General features: G+C 39.9%; 2 protein-coding genes across 6 annotated transcripts in view; one reads left to right on the top strand and one right to left on the bottom strand.

Moving 5' to 3' along the window:
- Positions 1-21,666, top strand: part of C10H7orf50 (chromosome 10 C7orf50 homolog) — a 210,391-nt gene that overhangs the window by 82,666 nt on the left and 106,059 nt on the right. Inside the window, exon 1 of one of the 3 annotated variants that reach the window (XM_043494405.1) lies at positions 7,424-7,534. The exons of the other annotated variants lie outside the window; for them this stretch is intronic. Coding sequence (XP_043350340.1) covers positions 7,424-7,534 — 111 coding nt within the window. Of the gene's footprint in view, positions 1-7,423; positions 7,535-21,666 lie in introns of those variants that run through there. 3 annotated transcript variants of the gene reach the window in all.
- GPR146 (G protein-coupled receptor 146) overlaps positions 1,672-21,666 on the bottom strand; it is a 78,051-nt gene continuing 58,056 nt past the window's right edge. The window contains exons 1-2 of one of the 3 annotated variants that reach the window (XM_038418183.2): positions 7,150-7,288; positions 1,672-3,659 (exon numbers count right to left, since the gene is read on the bottom strand). In XM_038418183.2, the coding sequence (XP_038274111.1) occupies positions 2,614-3,615 (1,002 nt within the window). In that variant the 5' untranslated portion in view covers positions 3,616-3,659; positions 7,150-7,288 and the 3' untranslated portion in view covers positions 1,672-2,613. Of the gene's footprint in view, positions 3,660-4,720; positions 5,049-7,149; positions 7,289-21,666 lie in introns of those variants that run through there. The other 2 variants (XM_043494404.1, XM_038418182.2) reach the window with 2 other exon arrangements.

Raw genomic sequence — 21,666 nt, forward strand, 5'->3', positions numbered from 1 at the left:
ACAGGAAAAGGTCAGGCTCATTCCCATCAGCTGGTTTGAGGGAGATATTTGTGAGCTAACCAACACACTGAACCTATGAAAGGCATCAATATGATTGAGTTGAATAGTCCTTCAAGTGGTTTAATATACTGGGAATTAAGAGTAAAATTATTTTGGGCAAAGTCTTAATTAAAATAAGTAATTATTAAAAATATAGAACAAGATACCAAAAAGAACAGTAGAGAATCAACATGTTCATGGGAGAGTTGAATAAATTACTACCCAGAGAGGAGAAGCAGAGACAGGTGGGTGGAGGATTGAGTCCTGAAGGGGAGCAGGGAAATGAAGTGGTAAATGGATTGTGAGCTCGCTCTTCCTGGTTCATATAGTTTGCAATCTATATAGAAAGAGACAAAAACCTGAGACAAAGAGTATGGTGAAATGGTACTAGTAATAACTAAAAGGATTTTAAAGTTATTTTTTCTTCTCATTTCTTCTGCAGCAGCATCTTGCTAACCTGCACTTTTGGTAAACTGTAAATACACATTAATGTGAAATTTTAGTTTTGCAATTTAACTTCTAAACCAATGGAATTCTGCTACTGGGTTGAGACAGTCCAGTGTAGATGATGTCATGTTCCCCACAAGCCAATAAAAGAATACTAGTTCATCTTCTGTCTTCTCTGCTATCTGTGCCCAAGGTGAGAGCACTTATAGTTAACCATTGGATGAGGTGCTCTCCCCGAACATTTTCTAGCCCCAGAACCTCTCTAATTTGCACTCCCCTGTTCGTGCAGGTCAATGAGGTTCTGCTGTTTGTGTTTGCAGCATCTCTGTTTTTCAAATACTCTCTCAACTGTTTTCAGAATAGCAGCCATGTTAGTCTGTATCTGCAAAAATAAAAGGAATACTTGTGGCACCTTAGAGACGAACAAATTTATTTGAGCATATGCATCCGATGAATTGAGCTGTAGCTCACGAAAGCTTATGCTCAAATAAATTTGTTAGTCTAAGGTGCCACAAGTACTCCTTTTCTCTCAACTGTAAAATCTGGCAATCTAAATTTAATTTAGAAATTTAAAAATTTAATTAATTTAAAAAAATTCAGTTGATATAGTGCATTCTAGAGTCACACTGCAAGGAGTTCCACTTCTAAATATTTAGCAAATAACTAGTGCTGGTTTGAATTAATAAATATCCATTTTAAATATTACTCCTATTGTGGATTAGTTTCCTTATATGTATAACTTGGCTGATTCTACATTAAATAAAATACAAATTATTCTTGCTTATGTAAAACAAAGTAATTTCAACTGGTTAAATTTAGATGCTAAAAATGTATGTTTAATAATACTAGAAACTATAGATTTTTTTTCTTTTCATTCCGTATCATTTTACATTTCTTGTAACTTCAAGTGCTTGAATTTTGGTACTTAAAAAGTAAGATAGTGATAACTAAGCCTAGTTTAAGAAAGATTACTCATAGTCTGACACATTTTAAAAGGAAGCAACACATTGTTCTGTTCAAGGAAAATAGTAACTTATCAGACTTAAAAAGGGCTCCAGGTCCTCGCCCATTTTAAAACAATACCTAGATTGAAAGCTTTTCCCCCAAAAAGTTTAACGATGTCCCACGATTAAAGAGACTTCAGTTTATTACTGTCACAAGCATATCCCTTAAAAATGCAAAATGTTCATTAGAAACATATTTATTTGTTTAAAATAATTCACTCTAGTTACATGAACTTTTGTGGACCATAACACTTAGCCAGACATTCTTCAACCATGTACATTTTACTTTCACTCTAACTTCATGAACCATTGTATCCTTCGTTTTAATATGCAGGGCAAATATCTCTTCGTTCCCTTAAAATAGTTAATAAATATTTCTGAATCACTGAAATGTTTTTATGATACACAGAGAGCAATGAAGACTTAAATGCATGTTTGTTAATTGTTACATCTAAAATTTGATTTGTCAAAGATATTAAAATATAGCTAAGTCTGCATGAGAATATCCTTTCTTAGAATTGCATTTTAGGTTCCTTTTCCCTTCTTTGGGAAAGGGAGAAGCAGCAAATTAATTAAATACTAAAGTAACTTATAATTAACATTTCACTATTAAAACTTATATAGTTGAACAGACTGATCTTTAACAGAGATCATCTTCATTGAAAATATGCTGTCTTCGCCACCACCAAGAATAGCTCTACTTTTAAAATTAAAACAATTGTGTTCCTTTATATGGAGAGTAAAATACTTTTTTCCTGTATAAGATAACAGTGCTGTGTATTCAATCAAGGCTTCATTTAACCCCTTAGTGATTTCTTCAGACAGGATTATTAGAACTGTGAAGACAAAGCTTATGCTTTTTAATGGACTCAGTGCATTGAAAATACTGGAAAACACAAGTATTATAACATGTAGACAGACTCTTAAGGGATTTTTTTGCAACCATTTTTACTATCTGTAGGTTTAAACTGTAAATCATTTAGTTATAATGGAAGCTCTTTTCAAGTCTCCTTGCTAGGTGCTCCCATATAAATGATCTTTAAGAATCAACAAAACATTGTCACATACTGAGTACAGTATACAAAGTACTGCAGTAATTGAGCACCATGAGATTCTTTCATACCTACGTTATAACTTGCTGTACTACTGTGCGATCATGAGAACATCCTTGATTTCCACAGTGCATTCTTTTAAGCAGCCGTCGTAATTTGTGGGGAAAGTTTTTGTTAATATATCGGTACAGTAGAGGCATTACAAAACTACTTGAGAAAGCCAACAATTTCGATACACTCTTGATAAAAGGTAATACTCGGATGTAATTCTCATCTGTAAGTTTTCCTTGCGCATTAATAAATGTGTTTACCAAAAGAGTTACATAGTAGGGTGTCCATAATGTAAACTGTGTACAGACTGTAGCAATCAAAAGCCTGTGCACTGAAGGATCTAATCTTCCAGTGTCTTGATCCAGTGATGTAGCCTCATTACGTATTCGCAAAATTAACACAAATGCATACAGTACAGCAATAGCTGGTACGACATACCCAATAAAAACCATAATGGCGTCTGCTGCTTCTTTGTTTTGCATCTTGGAACATTCAATTATTTTAGTGGATACATGATTGCAGACGTAGAATAAGAGAGATGAAAAACTTGTAAGCATAGCTCCTCCCCAGATGAACCCACAGACATGTTTTGTGTTGTACACGCTTGACATATAAGTTCTTGGTAAAGCACGTTCAATGTAGTAGTCCAGGCTGAGCAATGTAGTAGAGTACATGATAACTAAAGATGAAATATTGAATAAAATGAGTAATGTAATATAAACTTCATTGTTAAAATTCCAGATGGCCCATTTTGTATTGGCAGGTCCTAGAAGGTACATTGGTGCCATGGCACTGATGATGAGACCAGCAATTGCAATATTGACAAAGTAAACATCAGGCATTGTCATAGTTGCTTTGTTACAGAGATTAACTAGGACCAGCAGGGCATTGTAACAAAGGCCAACTGGAAAGCAGATGATGAGGTAGAGTAGGGAAAAGATGAAAAGAACCAGATGGAAGTCATGGCAGAGATGCTGGTTCTCGCTGTTCTTGGTACCATTGAAAGCGTCACACCTCCACATAGTGATCTTAACTTTTGTATCTTCTCTTCTGGTTACCAGCTTTTCTGAAGGGAGAGAAATATCAAAAGTAAATAAATTGTTCATGTTTTAAATTCTAATAAAATAGAATCCAAGCATGAAGAAAACATCTCAGACACACAATACATGATCATTTTATGTGCTTTAAAATGGCTAAAATGCCTGGGCTCTTGTTAGTCTAGAAGAAAATTGTTTATGGCCCAAAATTATGTTTGAAAAACCTTAGTACATGTGCTGAATTCTTAATAATATTATAATGAATAGTTTGTTATAGGGCACACATCAGAAGTTAACATATAAGCTATACCTCTCAAAAATAAACTCCAACAGATATATAGTACAATGCATTTGACTACTATTATACAGCACCCTTAATAATCAAGCACATTACAGAGGGAACCAGTCAAAAGGTGGAGAAAAATGGAAGGTTTTAAGATTAATTTTAAAAAGTAGAAGTGACATGGAGAATGGACTGTAGAATTCTGTATGGTGGAGTCAGCATAAATAAGAGAGTGATTTCCCCAGCAGAGAATGGAAAGAAGGGAACAGACATGAGGCCAAGATAGATCAGAATGGGAGGTAGGAGCAGGTGGCTATTAGGCCAGTGGTAAGGTGGAGCAAGGCCACAAGGAACTTTGAAAACTAAATGTATTTTTAGTGGTGTTTCCAAATAAAGGCGTCAAATCTATGACCACTTAGATACTTTACCCATTGATTTCAGTGGGACTACACATGTAAGTAAAGTTATGTATGTAGTTCAGTGTTTGAAGGATTGGGGCCCAATTTATTGTTACCTTCCTTACATAGAGAATAATTTCAGAAAATATAAGTAAGTTTTTTTGCAATAGCATTTTAAAATATTCCTTTCTCAGTTTCCACATTTAGCATGATTTAGTTAGAGTTTTGCCCCTATTATTAACATTGAAAACTGCAGTTTAAATGAGAGAGATGGCTGCTTTTCCACATTGTGTCAAATATTGCACTATATTACATTTATAATGTATATTTCAAAAATGAATTCATTTCTTATAAATTATGGAGGGAGTAATGCCTTTTCCATAATATTAATTAAAGATTGTTAACTTACCATGATAAGCCTAATGTGAGTATAGTGTAGGAGTTTAGAAAGGTTTGGTGTCCAGCAACTTGAAAGACATTTCTGAGATGCATGTTTCAAGTCTCTACTTTTCCTAACTCATACAGAATATACATAAAAAGGTCCTTATTATTTCCATCATAAAGGAAATACTGAAGTCAGCACTTCAAATAAAATCAAGAAATGTATACATTGACACGAAATACAAATTGTAATGTTATAAGAGCCGGGTATCAGGACGGTCTCACTTCATTCTAGAAGGGTAAGAATTAGTCACCTTTCCTTTTCCTGAATTGGTTGAACTCTTTAAAAGGAACCCTGATCTTTAAACAGGACCCAGTACTCTAGTTCATAGAATATCAGGGTTGGAAGGGACCACAGGAGGTCATCTAGTCCACCCCCCTGCTCAAAGCAGGACCAATCCCCAATTTTTGCCCCAGATCCCTAAATGGCCCCCTCAAGGATTGAACTCACAACCCTGAGTTGAGCAGGCCAATGCGCAAACCCCTGAGCTATCCCTTCCCCCCGAAACATCCATTTAATATGGAGCTATACCTATCTCATAGAACTGGAAGGGACCTTGAAAGGTTATTGAGTCCAGTCCCCTGCCTTCACAGTAGGACCAAATACCATTCCTTATTGTTGCCCCAGATCCCTCAATGGCTCCCTCAAGGATTGAACTCACAACCCTGGATTTAGCAGGCCAATGCTCAAACCACTGAACTATCTCTCCCCCCAAGAAAGGGGCTTTGAACCCACAGCCTCCCACACGCTGGGCGCACACCACACCCACCAGACTACAGTGGGCTTAGTCCAGCTACTTAATAAACATAAGGATAACTTGTCTACTAAAACCAGTTTTAATCTAAAAACAAACCTAAATGGAAGCTCTCAGTTGGCGAAAGTATGGAAATAATCTCCCTCTAACATTGTAAAAATGAAAATAACCATGGCTGTAGTATCAGCACTTGTATTCCCACAGTACTATATTGTTTTTAAGCAGAACTCACCACTGAAGTACATGTGGAGTTCTGTTTAAAGATTGCTGTCATCTGTCCCACAATGTTGATCTGTATGGGGGTGATCTTATATGTCAAACACACAAAGCGATAGATGCTCAGCATTAGTTTAAATTCTTTGTTTTTAATGTATGAGAGGGAGAGAGCGTGGGGACACATAAGCACACTTTATAAAAAGAAATAAAAGGGAGACAAGATTAATCAAATGTATAATGAAGATTTCACAATTGAAATGAATGTCACTAAACAGCATGTTTAACTGAATGAACTGCCTTGGATTGAATTACACAATACAAGTTTTCTAAACACAATAGGGCCACATTTGGCTCTCAGCTTCACTGGATTAATTCAATTGAAGTGTCAAAGGAGTTGCACAGAATTTGACTCTGAGTCTGTAAGGTTTAATCCCCATACCTATTGCTGCTGGTTAGTGTATATATTTGTATTTCCAATTACCTGTATCCGTCATGCTCCTGCAGCAAGAATCAATCCAAAAATAAAATCTTTTCCATTGGGAAAATGAATCTCTTAACTCACTTTTAAGAACTCACTTTTCTCAGAAAACCTTTTTTTTTTTCCCTCAGCAGAAGTACAAGGTAAATGTTTAATAATTGTTTAATCCTAGTTTTCCTTCATCAGTGTTTTAAAGTAGTTTTATTTTCCTAGCTGATTGTATGTTTTTCCTTTAGTGTGTTCATAAGCTACAGCATTACAATGGTATACAGTATCTTAGGTTTGTTTAAGTTGTCTCTTAATGTGTGATACTATCTTTGAAAATCTAAAGCAGTCTAGTTTCTTGTACAGGAAGTGTACACTATTTTAAATATGTTGAAAAAATTGCTGGTGACAGTAACTACATTACATCAAAAGTCAACTCATTACATTTTCAGTGAGTTGGTTCAACTAATTTTGCAGACTGAGAGCTAGACACTGCAAATGGATCCACCCAAGTCTACCCCTGCACCCATGTGGAGCCCCACTGACTGCAGGGGAGCGATGTATAAACATGGGTTTTCCCAGAGAAATCCATTTTGTAGGATTTAACCCTAAGTGGCTAATAGTTATTACCCCAGACTAAATTACATCAGACACAGGATACTTCCCTTTCTATTGTCTCATACTGAAAAGAGTGCCATTTTTATCTGTGCGTTTAATGTTCGGTTCTGCAAATGTTTAAAGATTAACACCATTATGTTTATATCCTTTAAATTAACTTAAATTTAATGCCATATTTCTATCATAGGAACTGTAGGCAATTTTTTTTGTCCAGTAATTTTCTTGTGAAATTATAAAACTCTCATTAGAAATGAACATAAATGAACTGATTCTAAAGTCCATTATAAAGTCCGTGGCCCCAACTTTATTTCATTAGCTTTGTTGTAAAACCTTTTAAACTCTTACCTTCAGTTCATGTTGCACACTCCTCTGTACTTCAAGGTCCAGACACAGTTGGTAAGTAACATTTCAGAGAAAGGAAGTAGACTCAAAAGGTCTGTCTTGTTCCTCTGTGAAAACATTGTGATCTCCTATCAGCAGAACACATACAGCACGGTATTTTCTGTGCATGCGTGTGCTGCACTTGTTTTTCCTCTAGTAAATTACTCACAAAGTTTCTGCTTCACTTGGCAAGCTACTGTAGCTCCTCCCTTTCTCTGTTTACAGCCATTTTCAAGAAATGAGAAGCCTTGCTCAGAGGGGAGTGGACTGCTGGATTAAACTGCTAAATTTTAGGGCTTCAGGTTTACTAATAAAGCATGCAGGCTCCTGGAGCACTCTGGTTTGTTTGGTATGCAGACAGTTGCATTTGCATTTTTTCTCCCTGTTTAAGAACTTACTTCTTTCTCATTAAATGGAAGATTTAACTGGCTTGGCAGCAATTGTTCAAGGATGTATGCAGTATTTGACTTTGGAAACTATAATTGAGAAATTCAGTTTAAGGTTTTATTTTTGTAGGAGATGCATCCCAGATAGTACAGCATATCTAGATACAGAAGTGTCCCTACTACTTACATAAGAACTAGTATGTATTAGGAGTTAATAAGAACAAATTCAGAAAATTTACTTTCAGTTTAGAGATTGAAAATATAAAAGACATTGTAATGAAATGTTAATGTATATTAGTGAATATATAACTGCATATTGCAATGGGTTTTGTGCAGGCATTTATATTCTAATTTTAAAAATTGGGAATTGGAAAAATTAGTGTTCTCAAAGCACTTTTAATTCACCTCCCAAGTGTGTGTGTGTGTGTGTGTGTGTGTGTGTGTATGGACAAGGTAGGTGAGGTAAAATCTTGTTGATTCCCCTTCTGTTGGTAAGAGAAACAAACTTGTGTATGGATGGACGCATGGACAGACAGACAGACCTGCCTTAAAACTGAGCATTTCTAAGAGCTGAACTATGCTGGCTCAACTGTGGTTTGGAATTTATCTTGTACTTCATTTTTACTCTAGCTGTTTTTTTGTTTGTATAGAAGCTGCTCAGACAATTAAAATACTTTTCCCAGATGAAGCAAAACAGAAGGATTTACTGCAAAAAAGAAGCTATTACCTGATTTTCAGTGTACATTTTAATTGACAGTATCAACCAAAAGCAAAATATTGCTTTACTTTTTGCCTTCAATTACTTTATAGCTGTGCTGCAAATGCTTTAGTTTCCCTTATTGTCATTAGGGATTTATTCATCTGTATAGATTCTCTCTAAGCTAGATAGATAAACAGGCTTTCAAACAGTGATATTTTAAATTTTGATTTCATTTGACTTAAAAAAAAAAAGCTTCAGCTCTGAGACACTGGAATTTTTGCTGTGTAAACTCCTAACCTTTTGTCTAGAAAATAATCTTTTGCTTAAACTATAGATTTGTCATTTATGTGTGATAAAGCTAAGTAAACCAGGCTGTATGAGCTTTGATAACTCATATTCACAAGTTAAAATATTGACTGTCAATCACATCTAACCAGTAAATTAATCACATGTACTTTTAGGTCTAGGACTCTTGTATATTACTACCTGATCCTGCATTATTTGGAGGTCTCTAAACTCCTGTTGGCTTTATAGAGATTGAAAAGAATATTGTATAATGGGAGTGAAGGTGCATAGCTGGGGCTGTACAGAATTTCTTAATGGGCTGTATAGAATTTCTTCAGATCAGGCTTGAGATAACTGGAAAAGAATTGTCAGAAGTGTTGCATTGATACTGTAACCCTAGCTTGATAGTTAATCAAGTGTTTGTATAGCACTTTGAAAATGTAAATTCTAAGTGTTATTGATTGTAATTATGGTGCTTTTCCCTCAGCATTACCAGTCACTAGTCCAGTGGTTCCCAAGCATTTCATGCTGCACCCCTCTTTGAGCTGAGGATGGTGATGTGGTTGAGTGCTGCCCCAGAGGGGAGAGAGCTGCAGAGCAAGCATGTCCCGCACTCGCCGCTCTGTGGCCACTCACTCAAATTTGTTGTAGCCAACTCCTCTCAGGGTGGCTGGGTGAAACCTGAGCAGCGCCACAACTCCTGTGCACTAAGGGCCAGAGAGGGAGCCGAGCTTAGCCAGTCACATGGGACAGGAGCTGCTTCAACTGGAACGGCATTTTGTTGGTCAAAGCGGGACAGTCTCCTGATCTTCCTGGCACCCTTTCATGACCTCTGCTGGGGGCATGACCCAGAGTTGGAAAACACTGCACTAGTGACACTAGTCACTTTTACTTTTGAAAATAAAAGTTTTACCCCTGAAGGAGAGAAGGCAGCGATTACGTTGGGTGCCACTATCGCCAAGCTGATAACCAGGAATCTCTTGAATGTTTATTTTATGCATGTGCCATAGGGATTAACAGAACAACAGTTTAATGGATGTATAAGAAGGAATGGCTTAAAACTATATGGAAATATCTATACTCAATAAAACACTTTGTAACAGTAAGGGTAATGAAGCCTTAGGACAGGGGTCGGCAACGTTTTAGAAGTGGTGTGCTGAGTCTTCATTTATTCACTTTAATTTAAGGTTTTGTGTGCCAATAATACATTTTAACGTTTTTTTAGAAGGTCTCTCTCTGTAAGTCTCTCTCTCTCTCTCTCTCTTTATATATATAAACTAAACATTGTCGTATGTAAACAAGGTTTTCAAAATGTTTAAGAAGCTTCATTTAAAATTAAATTAAAATGCTGAGCTTATGCCGCCAGCCCGCTCAGCCTGTTCCAGCCTGGGGTTCCGTTCACCTAGGTCAGCAGGGGGCTGAGCGGGGCCTGCGGCCGGGACCCCAGACTGGCAGTGGGCTGAGCCGCTCAGCCCGCTGTTGATCTGGGGTTCCGTCCGCCGGCTCCTGCCAGCCAGGGTCCTGGCTGCCGGCCCCACTCAGCCCGCTGCTGATCTGGAGTCCCAACCCTGTCCGCATAGAGTAGGTACCTACCTTCTCCCTGGTTCTAGCCATTCTCCTCCTCTCTCTGCACTGAGATGTGGGTGGGAGTGTGCTGGGAACAGGGCTGGGGGTGCAGGGTCTGGCCAGGAGCTAGAATGAGGGAAGGGGCTCAGGGTTGGGGCAGGAGGTTTGGGTGGGGAACGCTTACCTGGGCAGCTTCCGTTTGGTGCAAGGGGTGCAGATGGGAATGGGGGGGGGTGCAGGAGCTCCCATTTGGTGCTCAGGGTGGGAGTGGGGATGTGAGGGGTGCAGGAGTCAGGGCATGTGGGAGCTGGGTATGTGTGGGGGGTGCCGGAGTTAGGGCTGGGGTTGTGGGGGGGTGCAGGGGTCAGGGCAGAGGGCTGGGGGTGTGGGCTGGGGTTATGGGGGTGCCCCCTGCCCTGAGCGGCTCACGGCAGGGGCTGGAGGGGATATGCCCTGATTCCAACCCCTTCCCCAAGGTCCCTGGAGCAGAGAACGCACTGTGGCTCCGCTTTTACCTCTCCCCCTCCATAGCAAGGACCATGGCCGCAGGGAGGGAGAGAAGGAGGGGCAGGAACCTAGTACGCTGGGGGAAGAGGCGGGGGAAGCTTGCCTGCCCTGCAAGGAGAGAGCGGTGGGGGGGGGGGGGGGGCGGAAAAGAGCGGGCTGGGCCAGACAGAATTTTTAGTGGCACACTGCTGTCTGCCCGGGTCCAGCAGACAGTAGCGTGCCATTAAAAATTGGCTCGCGTGCCATAGGTTGCTGACCCCTGCTCTAGAAGCACAGATAAAATGCCTTTAGCATTAGTGCAGAGGGAAATCTTGCTTGATTCAGGGTGTTGGGCTGAGTAACCCAAGAGGCCTCTTCCAACCCTGTCATTTATGATTATATGGTGCAGCTGGTGACCAGTTTGACTGGTGAGGTACTTGTAATTGTTTGTATGATATAAGGCTAGTGGTGTAAGGTAATGAATTGACTGCAGTATGAGAGAAGCAACTAACAAGTGACTTGCTCACAAAATACTATTGGATCTAATAATAGGTTTCAAAAATACAAGCGAAAAGGCCAGAGTTGGCCGTAAGGTGGAACAGAGTAATTTCTCCACAGCTCTTGCAATCATAACTTATTTTGGCCCAATCTTGAGAAATGCTGAGCACCTTCAATTCACTGGTAAGACCTCATATGGAATAATGTGTACAATTTTGGTCAGTCATGTTCAAAAAAGACAAAATTAATTTGGAACAGGTGCAGAGAAGAGCTAGTAGGATGATTAGGAGAATAGGATGGCCTGTCCTATGAGAGGAGACTGGAAGAGCTTGGTTTGTTTAGTCTAGCAAAGTTAAGGCCGAGAGGGGATATGATTGCTCTCTATAAATACATTGGGGGGAGGGGGGAAATACCATGGGAGGGTGAAGAGCTGTTTAAGCTAAAGGACAATGTTGACACAAGAATGAATGGATATAAAGTGGCCATGAAGAAATTCAGGCTGGAATTTAAAATGTTTCTAACCATCAGAGGAGTAAGGTTCTGGAACAGCCTCCCAGTAGAAGTTGTGGAGGCAAACAACTTAACTAATTTAAAGAGAGAGCTGGACAAATTTATGAGTGTGATTGTATGTCGGAGTTGCTTGTGATGTTAGGGAGGACTCAGTAGCCCGGGGGCTCAGTTCCAGTTTGTTTTATGTTCCTAAATGCTCATGATTCAGGTTTACAGCTGACCACCAGCAGGGGTCAGGAAGAGATTCCCACTTCCCCCACCATGCATGCATGTTTGTTTTTAAATCTCCTTCCTCTGAAGCATCAGGGTTGACAACTGCTGGAGATGGGACATTGGTCAGGGTGGACCAGGGCTCTGAGCTAGCACCAAGCATTCTCTTTGGCTGGTTCTTGCTCACATGCTCAGTGTCTGATAGCCCAATGTGTAATTGGGAAGGAATTTTCCCCTAATTCAGATTAGCAGTTACTTTGTTTTGTTTTCTTTTTTCACCTTCCTTTCCAGCATGAGGGTGCAGGTCACTTGCCAGGCTTATCTGGATGTATCTCACTTAATCATTTCTCAGCCATTGAGGGTCCTCAGGTACTGGTGCACCTCGGTCCTGTGGCAGAGAATAGTCTAGTCTCCTGTGGGCTGTAATACATTGGTCTAATATCTGTTGTTGTGTTTCGTGTGTGGGTGCTGGGGGGGTGATGGTGATCTGTGATATACAGAAGGTCAAACTAGGTGATCTGGTGGTTCCCTTCTGGCTGTAAATTATGAGACTGACTCCTTGACACTTATTTTTATAAAAAAAAAAGTAAAGCTTGCAAATTGTATATATAGCTAATATTTGCAACCTTTTGTTTCTGTTACTGTGACATTTGTCTCCTCTCCCCCAGTTGTGTTGTGCCTCCTTGTCCTTATTTAGATTGTCAACTCTCTGGGAGTTTATATATGAACAGGGCCAGGCAAATGAGGCTCCAGTCATGACTGGGTCTTGTGAAGACATTCCTGTAACTATTTGGTAGAGAGAAAAACCATAATCTATAAATTATGACAAGGGTTTTTCAAGATGAGCATTCCTGCTGAGTGGTTTCCGTAACACTGCAGAGTGTCTGACTCAGAAAATGATGAAAAGTATCTCTGAGTTTGTTTTATTCAGAAATGAATACTCATCAGAGGGTATATTCACTTTCTTCCTTCTCTTTTATTCTTTCTTGAGTCTGTTTCTCTCTCCTCCTCTGGCCCCTCCCCATTCTTTTAAACTAAAATATGAGAACATTTCAGATAAGCTCAGTAAAATGGAAGATTGCTTACAGGGAGAAAGACAAAAGGATTGATTAGTTTGGAAACCACAATAACAACTGCCAAAGGGCATGTTGCCGATTAAACTGCATTATCTCTGGGATTAACTGGCAATGTGGTAGCAAACAGTAATCTGGAAAATCTTGAGAACTAAGCAGGGTTGGCAATTTCCCAGGAAAAACTAGTTTAGGATTAGTTTAGTTTAGGTAAATATCAGCTTAAACCGGGAAACAGAGAAATAATTGCATCGGTGTCCAGCAAATTCTGCAAGCATCGAATGAATCTGTTCAGACTTTGGATATATCCATTCAAAACTGAGGAACAGGCTCAATCTGTCCACTATGTCAAAATTGGTCTTCTGCTACAGAATGCTGCATGGCCAAATGGACCTGAATTGGTGGTCTGCAACCCTGCATGCCTCTGATTGCTTAGTGCTTTGAGCCTACAACTCTACATTATTGTCATTTTCACATAATCAGATGTTTTTGACTTTTATTCATATAATATTGAAAACTGAAATATGAGTCATGACAGGCATAACTTCATTGAGAAAACATCATACCAAAATGTATGCAGACATTCCGATATTCAGGATTATAATTACATATATTACTACTACACCCACTGCAGTTTTACTTTTTATTTTACAATCCTAAATTAATCTAGCAATCTATTAGATGTAGATTGTAACCACAATTTGAATATGTAACTAAAACTTAGTGTGGTGGTCATTAATTAAACAATTTTAAAAACAGAAAATGCCTTAAAATGGGACTAACTCATTTTTCCCAAGGCAGTAAAAACCATGATTTTACCTGCTAAAAACCACCATATCATGCCATCCCTAAAACTAAGCCAGGCCCTAGGCCAAGTGCACATTTTGGGAATTCCTGCCACCTGTGGAACCCCCCAATTTTATTGACCACTGAAGACCAGACCCCTTCGGTTTTTAAATGATATCAGAATAGAAGTCTTAAACTGTAGGGGGTCCCATATCTCACTAAGCCAAGACTCCACAGTTCCTTTACCTAGCTCTGGGTCAATAAAGACCCAATATTTCATGAAGAAAAACAGAGAAGACAACATGATTGAAAGGATACAATTCTGATCTCTTTCTGACTGCTGAGATCAAATATTTGGCAAACCACTCAACTTAAGGGCGCATATGGGAAAGTAGAATTCTGTTAATGGGATTTACTCAAGTGGCCTAGGCAAGAAAAAAAAAGTGAGATCCTTACTTAAGAGCTTCTTTCTAAAGGAAGGCACTGCAGCCTCTCCTCCTTTTTCTCCAGAAGGGTGGGGGGAAAGTTATGTATTTTGGAACAGAAGGACACAATCTGTGTATTTTTGTTTTTTATATTTTTCCTTTCAGCAAAGAAACCCATGAAAGGAGAGCTGGGACAGGAAAAAGCCACTAGGTAGACCTGGTGAGATTCCTGTGAAGCATGTCTTCAGGAGGAGATGGGAGGGCTGTTTGAATTGTCTGGCAATGAGACATCCGAACATTATGGTTCCCGGGGAGTTGTGGGGAAAGGTCCCAAATCCATGGCAGTAAAAGCCATCCAATAGGGACATCTGCTCTCCAAATGATTCTGCTGACGATTTATTTATTTACTTACATACTACTTGTCAATATGGCTCCTGCAGGGGTTATGCTACCATTGGCAGCATCCCTTTTCAGCTGCAGAGGTGATTCTGTATGAGTTAACTCCAACACAACACCATTATGTTTTATTAACTTAGCCATTGGCTGAGTAGGAGATGGCGTCAAGGAGTCCCCTCCGTCCCTCAGGTAACGTGGAGTGGGAAGGAGGCAGGGAGAGCACGGGGGCCCCTGGGCTGAGGGCGGGGCAGGGAGGAGACGTGGGGAGGTCACGTGTCCTCCCCTTCAGCTGGTACCCACCCCAGTATGGCAGGGCAGCAGTCATCTATACTTTTCTGATTTGGTTTTAACACCAAAACTCAATGGTGCCTCAATGTGGGGAGGTGACTGCCTCTCTTCTTCCATTCAGAATGTTTGAGAGGTGTTTTCCTCCCTGTCTCCCCCACAAAGAAGAGCACACTCCTGCCATGAATGCCTCGAATGCAACATGACATTTTTGCAACAGAACAATTTTTTGCAGCAAAACTGGAGATCCCCGGGGTTTATTTTTGTACAAATCTAAAGAAATAACATAAGTAATACAAGTTAAACAAAAGCCGTGTTCATTAAAGTAAGCAATCTTTGCACAGTGAATACAGATACCAATCCAACAAGTCTGAACTTACTTAGTATGTGGAAATGGAAAAATATTTTTTATTAAAAACACAAAGATTTATTGGATTTTATTTTCAAAAAACTGTCTTAAGGAAAACAAAGTATTGTCAAGTATTCGTCACTTCTGTAGTACTTATTTCTACACTCTATAGTCCAGCATAATTTATATCTTAAATAGTAATAATGACTAGAAGCAGTGTAGAGCAAGAAAACTAAACAAACTTCACATGATGATGACTTACACAATAGCCTTTCCCAAAATAGGAAAACGTGGAACGCAAGAAGTGACAATTTAAATGTCAACATTGTTGATTACTTCACTCGTGATCATTTAACATGAATATCCAATCATTGTCATCATACTACCATCCCTATCCGCCTGACATCCCTTTTTGGGTGCAGCTTTTCCCCAAACAAACAATTTCTCCAATGCAGTTACTCATTGTCAGTCCAAAATTCTGCAGTACATTGAAAAAGAAGAAGTTGAGGCAGCATAAAATGAATTTACTTTACTATCAAGGTGAATAACATGAAGGTTGCTGTATATGTTGTAGTATTCATTTTCATATTTGGGTCAGTAAAGACTTCCATTTTAAAATTTAAATGGACCCACTGCAGAATTTCTTGTGTGCTACACCAGTACGTCACAAACTGTTTGCTATGGAGCACTCCACACCTTCAACCTTAAAATACATGCACATGAAATTCAAAGCTGAACATAAGTTGAAGTTTCTTTTAATGTTAAATGCTGTGAACCTATAGACCTAACAAAGAACCAGAGAAAGATAAGTAACCTTGAAAAGCATTCGTTCTATAATGATGTGTTTAGCAATAACTTCAACAGACTTAACCCTGTTGATAAATTTTGGCCTATTATATGAAATGGAAGTATTTAGTCAATTTACTCTGACATCTTGGAAAATAATGCACCATTTGGGTCATGACGTATCAAAAAACAGAATCTTTTTCTATGTATCAGTCATTGGGAGCATTTGTTATCTGATGGACATTTAAACTAACGCAGTTTTCAGCTCGTCCTGCAAACTCTTGCAGCCCACAGAATACCAGTGCATAGAGCAGTTACGATTGCCTTAAAGAGAAAATATTTTACATTTTATGAAGCCAAAACCAAAATAAGAATGGGAATGGGTACATCAAGATCACAAGATACAAAGAAATACTAAGGTACTATTTGTGAAAGCACAGAAAGCCACAAGACATTTCACGATTAAAGCCCTGAAATGTTTTCATTTCATCTGAAAAAGGAAGCTGGAAAAGGAATCCTGTCCATGTAAAATATACCATTCACACCTTCTTTTATGGGACAGCACAAGTAGCTGGATTTCAGAATCTCCATCATACTTAAGAGTTACTTGTTGAGCGGGGGGCAGCAGGTTTGTATAATTTTTGGTGGTGCCCAGAATGGATCCAAGTCCCCCCCCCATCCCAACACCTGCCTAAGGCTCTGGGAGGGAGTTTGGGTGCAGATGGGGTGCGGGCTTTGGGAGGGAGTTTGGGTACGGGAGGGGTGCAGGCTCTAGGAGGGTGTTTGGACATGGGGTGCAGGAGGGGATGCAGGCTCTGGAGGGAGTTTGGGGTTCAGGCTCTGGTGGGAGGGAATTTGGTGCTGGATGGGGCTCTGGGCTGGGGCAGGTGGTTGGGGTGCAAGAAGAGGTGTGGGGGGCAGGCTCTGGGAGGGAGTTTGGGTGTGGGGTGCAGGCTCTGGGCTGGTGCAGGAGGGAGTGGGGGGGTGCAGTGCTTACCAAAGTGACCAGCACACATCCCTCTCTGGGTGAGAGGGCGCAGGAGGTCTCCACACTAGCTGCTGCCCGCAGGACCGCCCCCTTAGCTCCCATTGGCCGCAGTTCCCAGCCATGGGAGCTTGCAGAGTCAGCGGTCAGGGCAGGGGCAGCGCACAGACACACACCCTCACCAAGGGCCGCAGGGCCGTGCCATGCTGTGCCAGCCACTTCTGGGAGTGGTGTGGAGTGAGAGTAGATAGGAAGTCACCTTAGGCCCGCTACGCTCTCAGTGGTGGTGGTGGCGGCCAGGGCCCCCAGGCCTTTTTAAATTGCTTCGGGGCGGCAGTCAGGGCCAAGAGACACTCCAGGCAGGGCACGCAGGGGCAGCAGGCAGGGCTGGGGGAAAGACCCGGCCCCGAACACTGATAGAGACGAGCCCCTGTGCTCTGAGTATTCCTGGAGCACAGGCACCATGGGCCCATATAACTTGCCGTCCCTGTTGTTGAGGATCCCAGCTGTATGGAGCATATGTTAACTTCACAATATCCTTCTGGCCCATTTAAATCAACATTGCTGCATTAAAGCAGCTCAACCCCTTGCAATCGAAGTTGACAAAAATGACTTCTATCCTGCATAGTATGAGCCAAATTCAACCCTAATGTGAGAAGCGGCAGGTCCAGTTATTCTAGTGAAAATACAACAGACTTAAATTTAACCCCGTGACTTGGCATGGAGGAAACAGTTCTTTCTTAATACAATCTCCATTTTGTTAGATTCACCTGTGCTTAGAATTTGAGACGGAACACTGATGAAAGTTGGCGTTATTAAGCCATTCCCAGTCATTGTTCTGCTGCCAGTTGCAAAAACTGACAGGAGGTGCAGATGGCGGTTTTCCTGAAATTGAGCCACTTCCTATCGCTAAAGTAAGGTAAAGCTGACCTGGTGACTTATTAGGAGTGCATTACACTGGCTCCATAGGAAACTCCTGTTGTGAAATAGACTCATTCTCCCACCCTCAGCCTGCAGTACTGAATAAAGGTTTCCAGGAAATGCACCAATACAGTATTTGCTTTCCACATAATGGGTATAGAAATTAGTAGGTAACCGGTTTGATTTGGTTTAAGGTCTGGAAGGAAAATTCAGCTGCTGGCTGAACAAGTAAAATACCAATGATGACATGACTCTAAAATGTACCATGTCTGTTGTATATAAAATTATTGTCCTGTTAGTTGTCAGAGGAAGTCTGAGCGTTTTGTCTAGGATTTTTGTTTTTGGACACTGAGTGATCTTTAATTTTGCCAGGTATCTAGACTATAGATATCTTTAGCTGCCATTATGAGGTCAGTTGTGAATGTATTTATTTCGCATTATAATTCCAGCTGGGATTGAATACTATTTTAATTTATTTAATTTGAATATTTTGGGAACGGGGTAACATTTTAATGCACATGCAAAAATAGCCGTTATTTTGTAAACTGTTTTGGGCAAGGGACTTGGTTTCAGAGCGGTTGCCATCTTTAGTCTGTATCAGCAAAAAGAATGAGGAGTACTTGTGGCACCTTAGAGACTAACGCATTTATTTGAGCATAAGTTTTTGTGGGCTAAAACCCACATGTGTCCGATGAAATGGGTTTTAACCCACGAAAACTTATGCTCAAATAAATGTGTTAGTCTCTAAGGTGACACAAGTACTCCTGTTCTTTTTGTTGTTTTACTGTGAGCCTGATCCAAAACCCATTCAAGTCAGTGGGAGGACTCTTACTGATGTCAGTGAGCTTTGGATCAGGCTCTATATGCCTTTGTCTACCTGGACAGAGTCCAGCCTATTCTTCTTGTAATACTTCATCCACTGCTACCTTTATTCTATTCAGCATGACAGTAGGTAGCTAACAGTGAACTGATATTTACTCTTTGATAGATCATCAAAAAAGTTACAGCTTGGCAAAAGCCCATCTGTCACAGATCCTACAGATTGGCCCTTCCTGGACACTCAGGGGAGGTGAATCCAATCTGGGAGGGGAATCCAAGCCTCTGCCATTCCAAATCCCCACGGTATTTCAGCCACTGCCCCAATGTCAGGGTCCCTAAGCACAATCTCAGAGTGCAGTCCTTCTATCTGGCATTATTCTTGAGTATTGAAACTGGCTGTCCAGCCACCTAGCCTCTCTGGGCATAGCACTGACCGTGCAGACACACTGCCCTCCTAAAAAGAAAAAGAGTACTTGTGGCACCTTAGAGACTAACAAATTTATTAGAGCATAAGCTTTAGCTTTATGCTTATTTAACTCTCTCAGGGGCATACAACAGTTGTGAAGCAGTCCACACACACACACACTTTGTACAATCTAACATATTTATGCTCTTTTATATTTAATCATGTAAAGCACAGAAGAATACAGATCAGACAAAACAATAAAAACATCTTATACGCAATGTCCCTCATTAGCTTACCCTTCCCTTGGGAGTCCGGGAGTGGGGGGGAAGGGGAGATCATCTGTATTCCTGCAGGCAGGCAAGCAGGATCCTCCACTCCCTTGCCTACCGAGCCCCCTGCAAGCAGCCTCCCTCATCTTAATCAGTTGAAAAATGGCCCTCGCTCCCAGTGCTGTGCTTTTATACACTGCTGCTGGGGTTACCTGCTTCTTTTGTTGTGCCTTTTGGTAATTTTCCACTGCTCTGAACCCTCCTCTCCTTTCAGGGAAGAGGAGGATATGTCTTTTCCCAGCTAGAGCAAACCCATTGTCTGAAGGTGTTTAACTTTGAATAGCCCATCATTGAGTGCTGATCACTCACCATGTCTCTGGACCTGGCAGAGAGATGACAATTCTGGGGTATCCACATATATATAGGCTTTCTATTAGGGATGTCTATTAATTGCAGTTAACTCATGTGATTAACTCAAAAAAAATCAATCATGATTAATCACAGTTTTAATTGCACTGTTAAACAATAGAATACCAATTAAAATATATTAAATATTTTGGATGTTTCTCTACATTTTCATATGTATTGAATTCTGTGTTGTAACTGAAATCAAAATGTATATTATTTTTTATTACAAATATTTGCACTGTAAAAGTGATAAACAAAAGAAATAGTATTTTTCAGTTCACCTCATACAAGTACTGTACTGCAGTCTCTTTGTCATAAAAGTGCAATTTACAAATGTAGGGGTTTGTTACATAACTGCACTCAAAAACAAAACAATGTAAAAACTTCAGAGCCTACAAGTCCACTCAGTCCTACTTCTTGTTCAGCAAATCGCTAAGACAAACAAGTTTGTTTACATTTACAGGATATAATACTGCCCTCTTCTTATTTACAGTGTCATCAGAAAGTGAGAACAGGCATTTGCATGGCATTTTTGTAGCTGGCATTGTAAGGTATTTAACATTTAGGCCCCTTCATGCTTTGGCCACCATTCCAGAAGACATGCTTCCATGCTGATGACGCTCGTTAAAAAAAATGCATTAATTAAATTTGTGACTGAACGATTTGGGGGAGAATTGTATGTTCCCTTCTCTGTTTTACCTGCATTCTGCCATATATTTCATGTTATAGCAGTCTTGGATGATGTCCCAGCACATTTTGTTCATTTAAAGAACACTTTCACTGCAGATTTGACAATGCAAAGAAGGTACCAATGTGAGATTTCTAAAGATTGCTACAGCACTTGACCCAAGTTTTAAGAATCTGAAGTGCCTTCCAAAATCTGAGAGGGATGAGATGTGCAGCATGCTTTCAGAAGTCTTAAAAGAGTAACACTCCAATGCGGAAACTACAGAACCCGAAACACCAAAAAAGAAAAATCAACCTTCTGTTGGTGGCATCTGACGCAAGATAATGAAACTGAACATGTGTTGGTCCACACTGCTTTGGATTGTTATCGAGCAGAACCCATCATCAGTATGGACACATGTCCCCTGTAATGGTGGTTGAAGCGAAGGGACATATGAATCTTTAGCATATCTGGCACATAAATATCTTGTGACACTGGCTACCACAATGCCCTGAGAACGCCTGTTCTCACTTTCAGGTGACATTTTAAACAAGAAGCAGGCAGCATTATCTCCTGCAAATGTAAACAAACGTATTTGTCTGAGCAATTGGCTGAACAAGAGGTAGGACTGATTGGACTTGTAGGCTTTAAAATTTTACATGGTTTTATTTTTGAATGCAGTTTTATTGTACATAATTCTACATTTGTAAGTTCAACTTTCATGATAAAGAGATTGCTCTACAGTACTTGTATTAGGTGAATTGAAAAATACTATTTCTTTTGTTTTTTTACAGTTCAAATACTTGTAATAAAAATAAATATAAAGTGAGTACTGTATACTTTGTATTCTGTGTTGTAATTTAAATCAATATATTTGAAAATGTAGAAAACATCCAAAAATATTTAAATAAATGGTATTCTGTTATTGCTAAATGGTGCGATTAATTTTTTTAATCACTTGACAGCCGTACTTTCCATATTACAATGTCATAAAATCATCTATAATTAAGAAGTGGTACAGACAGAACCCCAGTTCATCACACCATTTTAATCAACTTTATAGATTTTAAGAAAGTGTTCATTAGTGTCCACAGAGAGACCCTGTGGAATATTGCTAGAAGCTATAGGACACCAGACAAGCCGATCAACATAAGAAGGAATATATGATGGAAGTAAATGCACAGTAAGATCAGATACAGGCCTGGGTGAGTGGTTTGATATTGTGACTGGAGTTAGACAAGCATGTTTGTTATCAACAGTCCTCTTGG

This window comes from Dermochelys coriacea, chromosome 10 (genome assembly GCF_009764565.3).
Source record: "Dermochelys coriacea isolate rDerCor1 chromosome 10, rDerCor1.pri.v4, whole genome shotgun sequence".
In the NCBI taxonomy this organism is placed as follows: Eukaryota; Metazoa; Chordata; order Testudines; family Dermochelyidae; genus Dermochelys; species Dermochelys coriacea.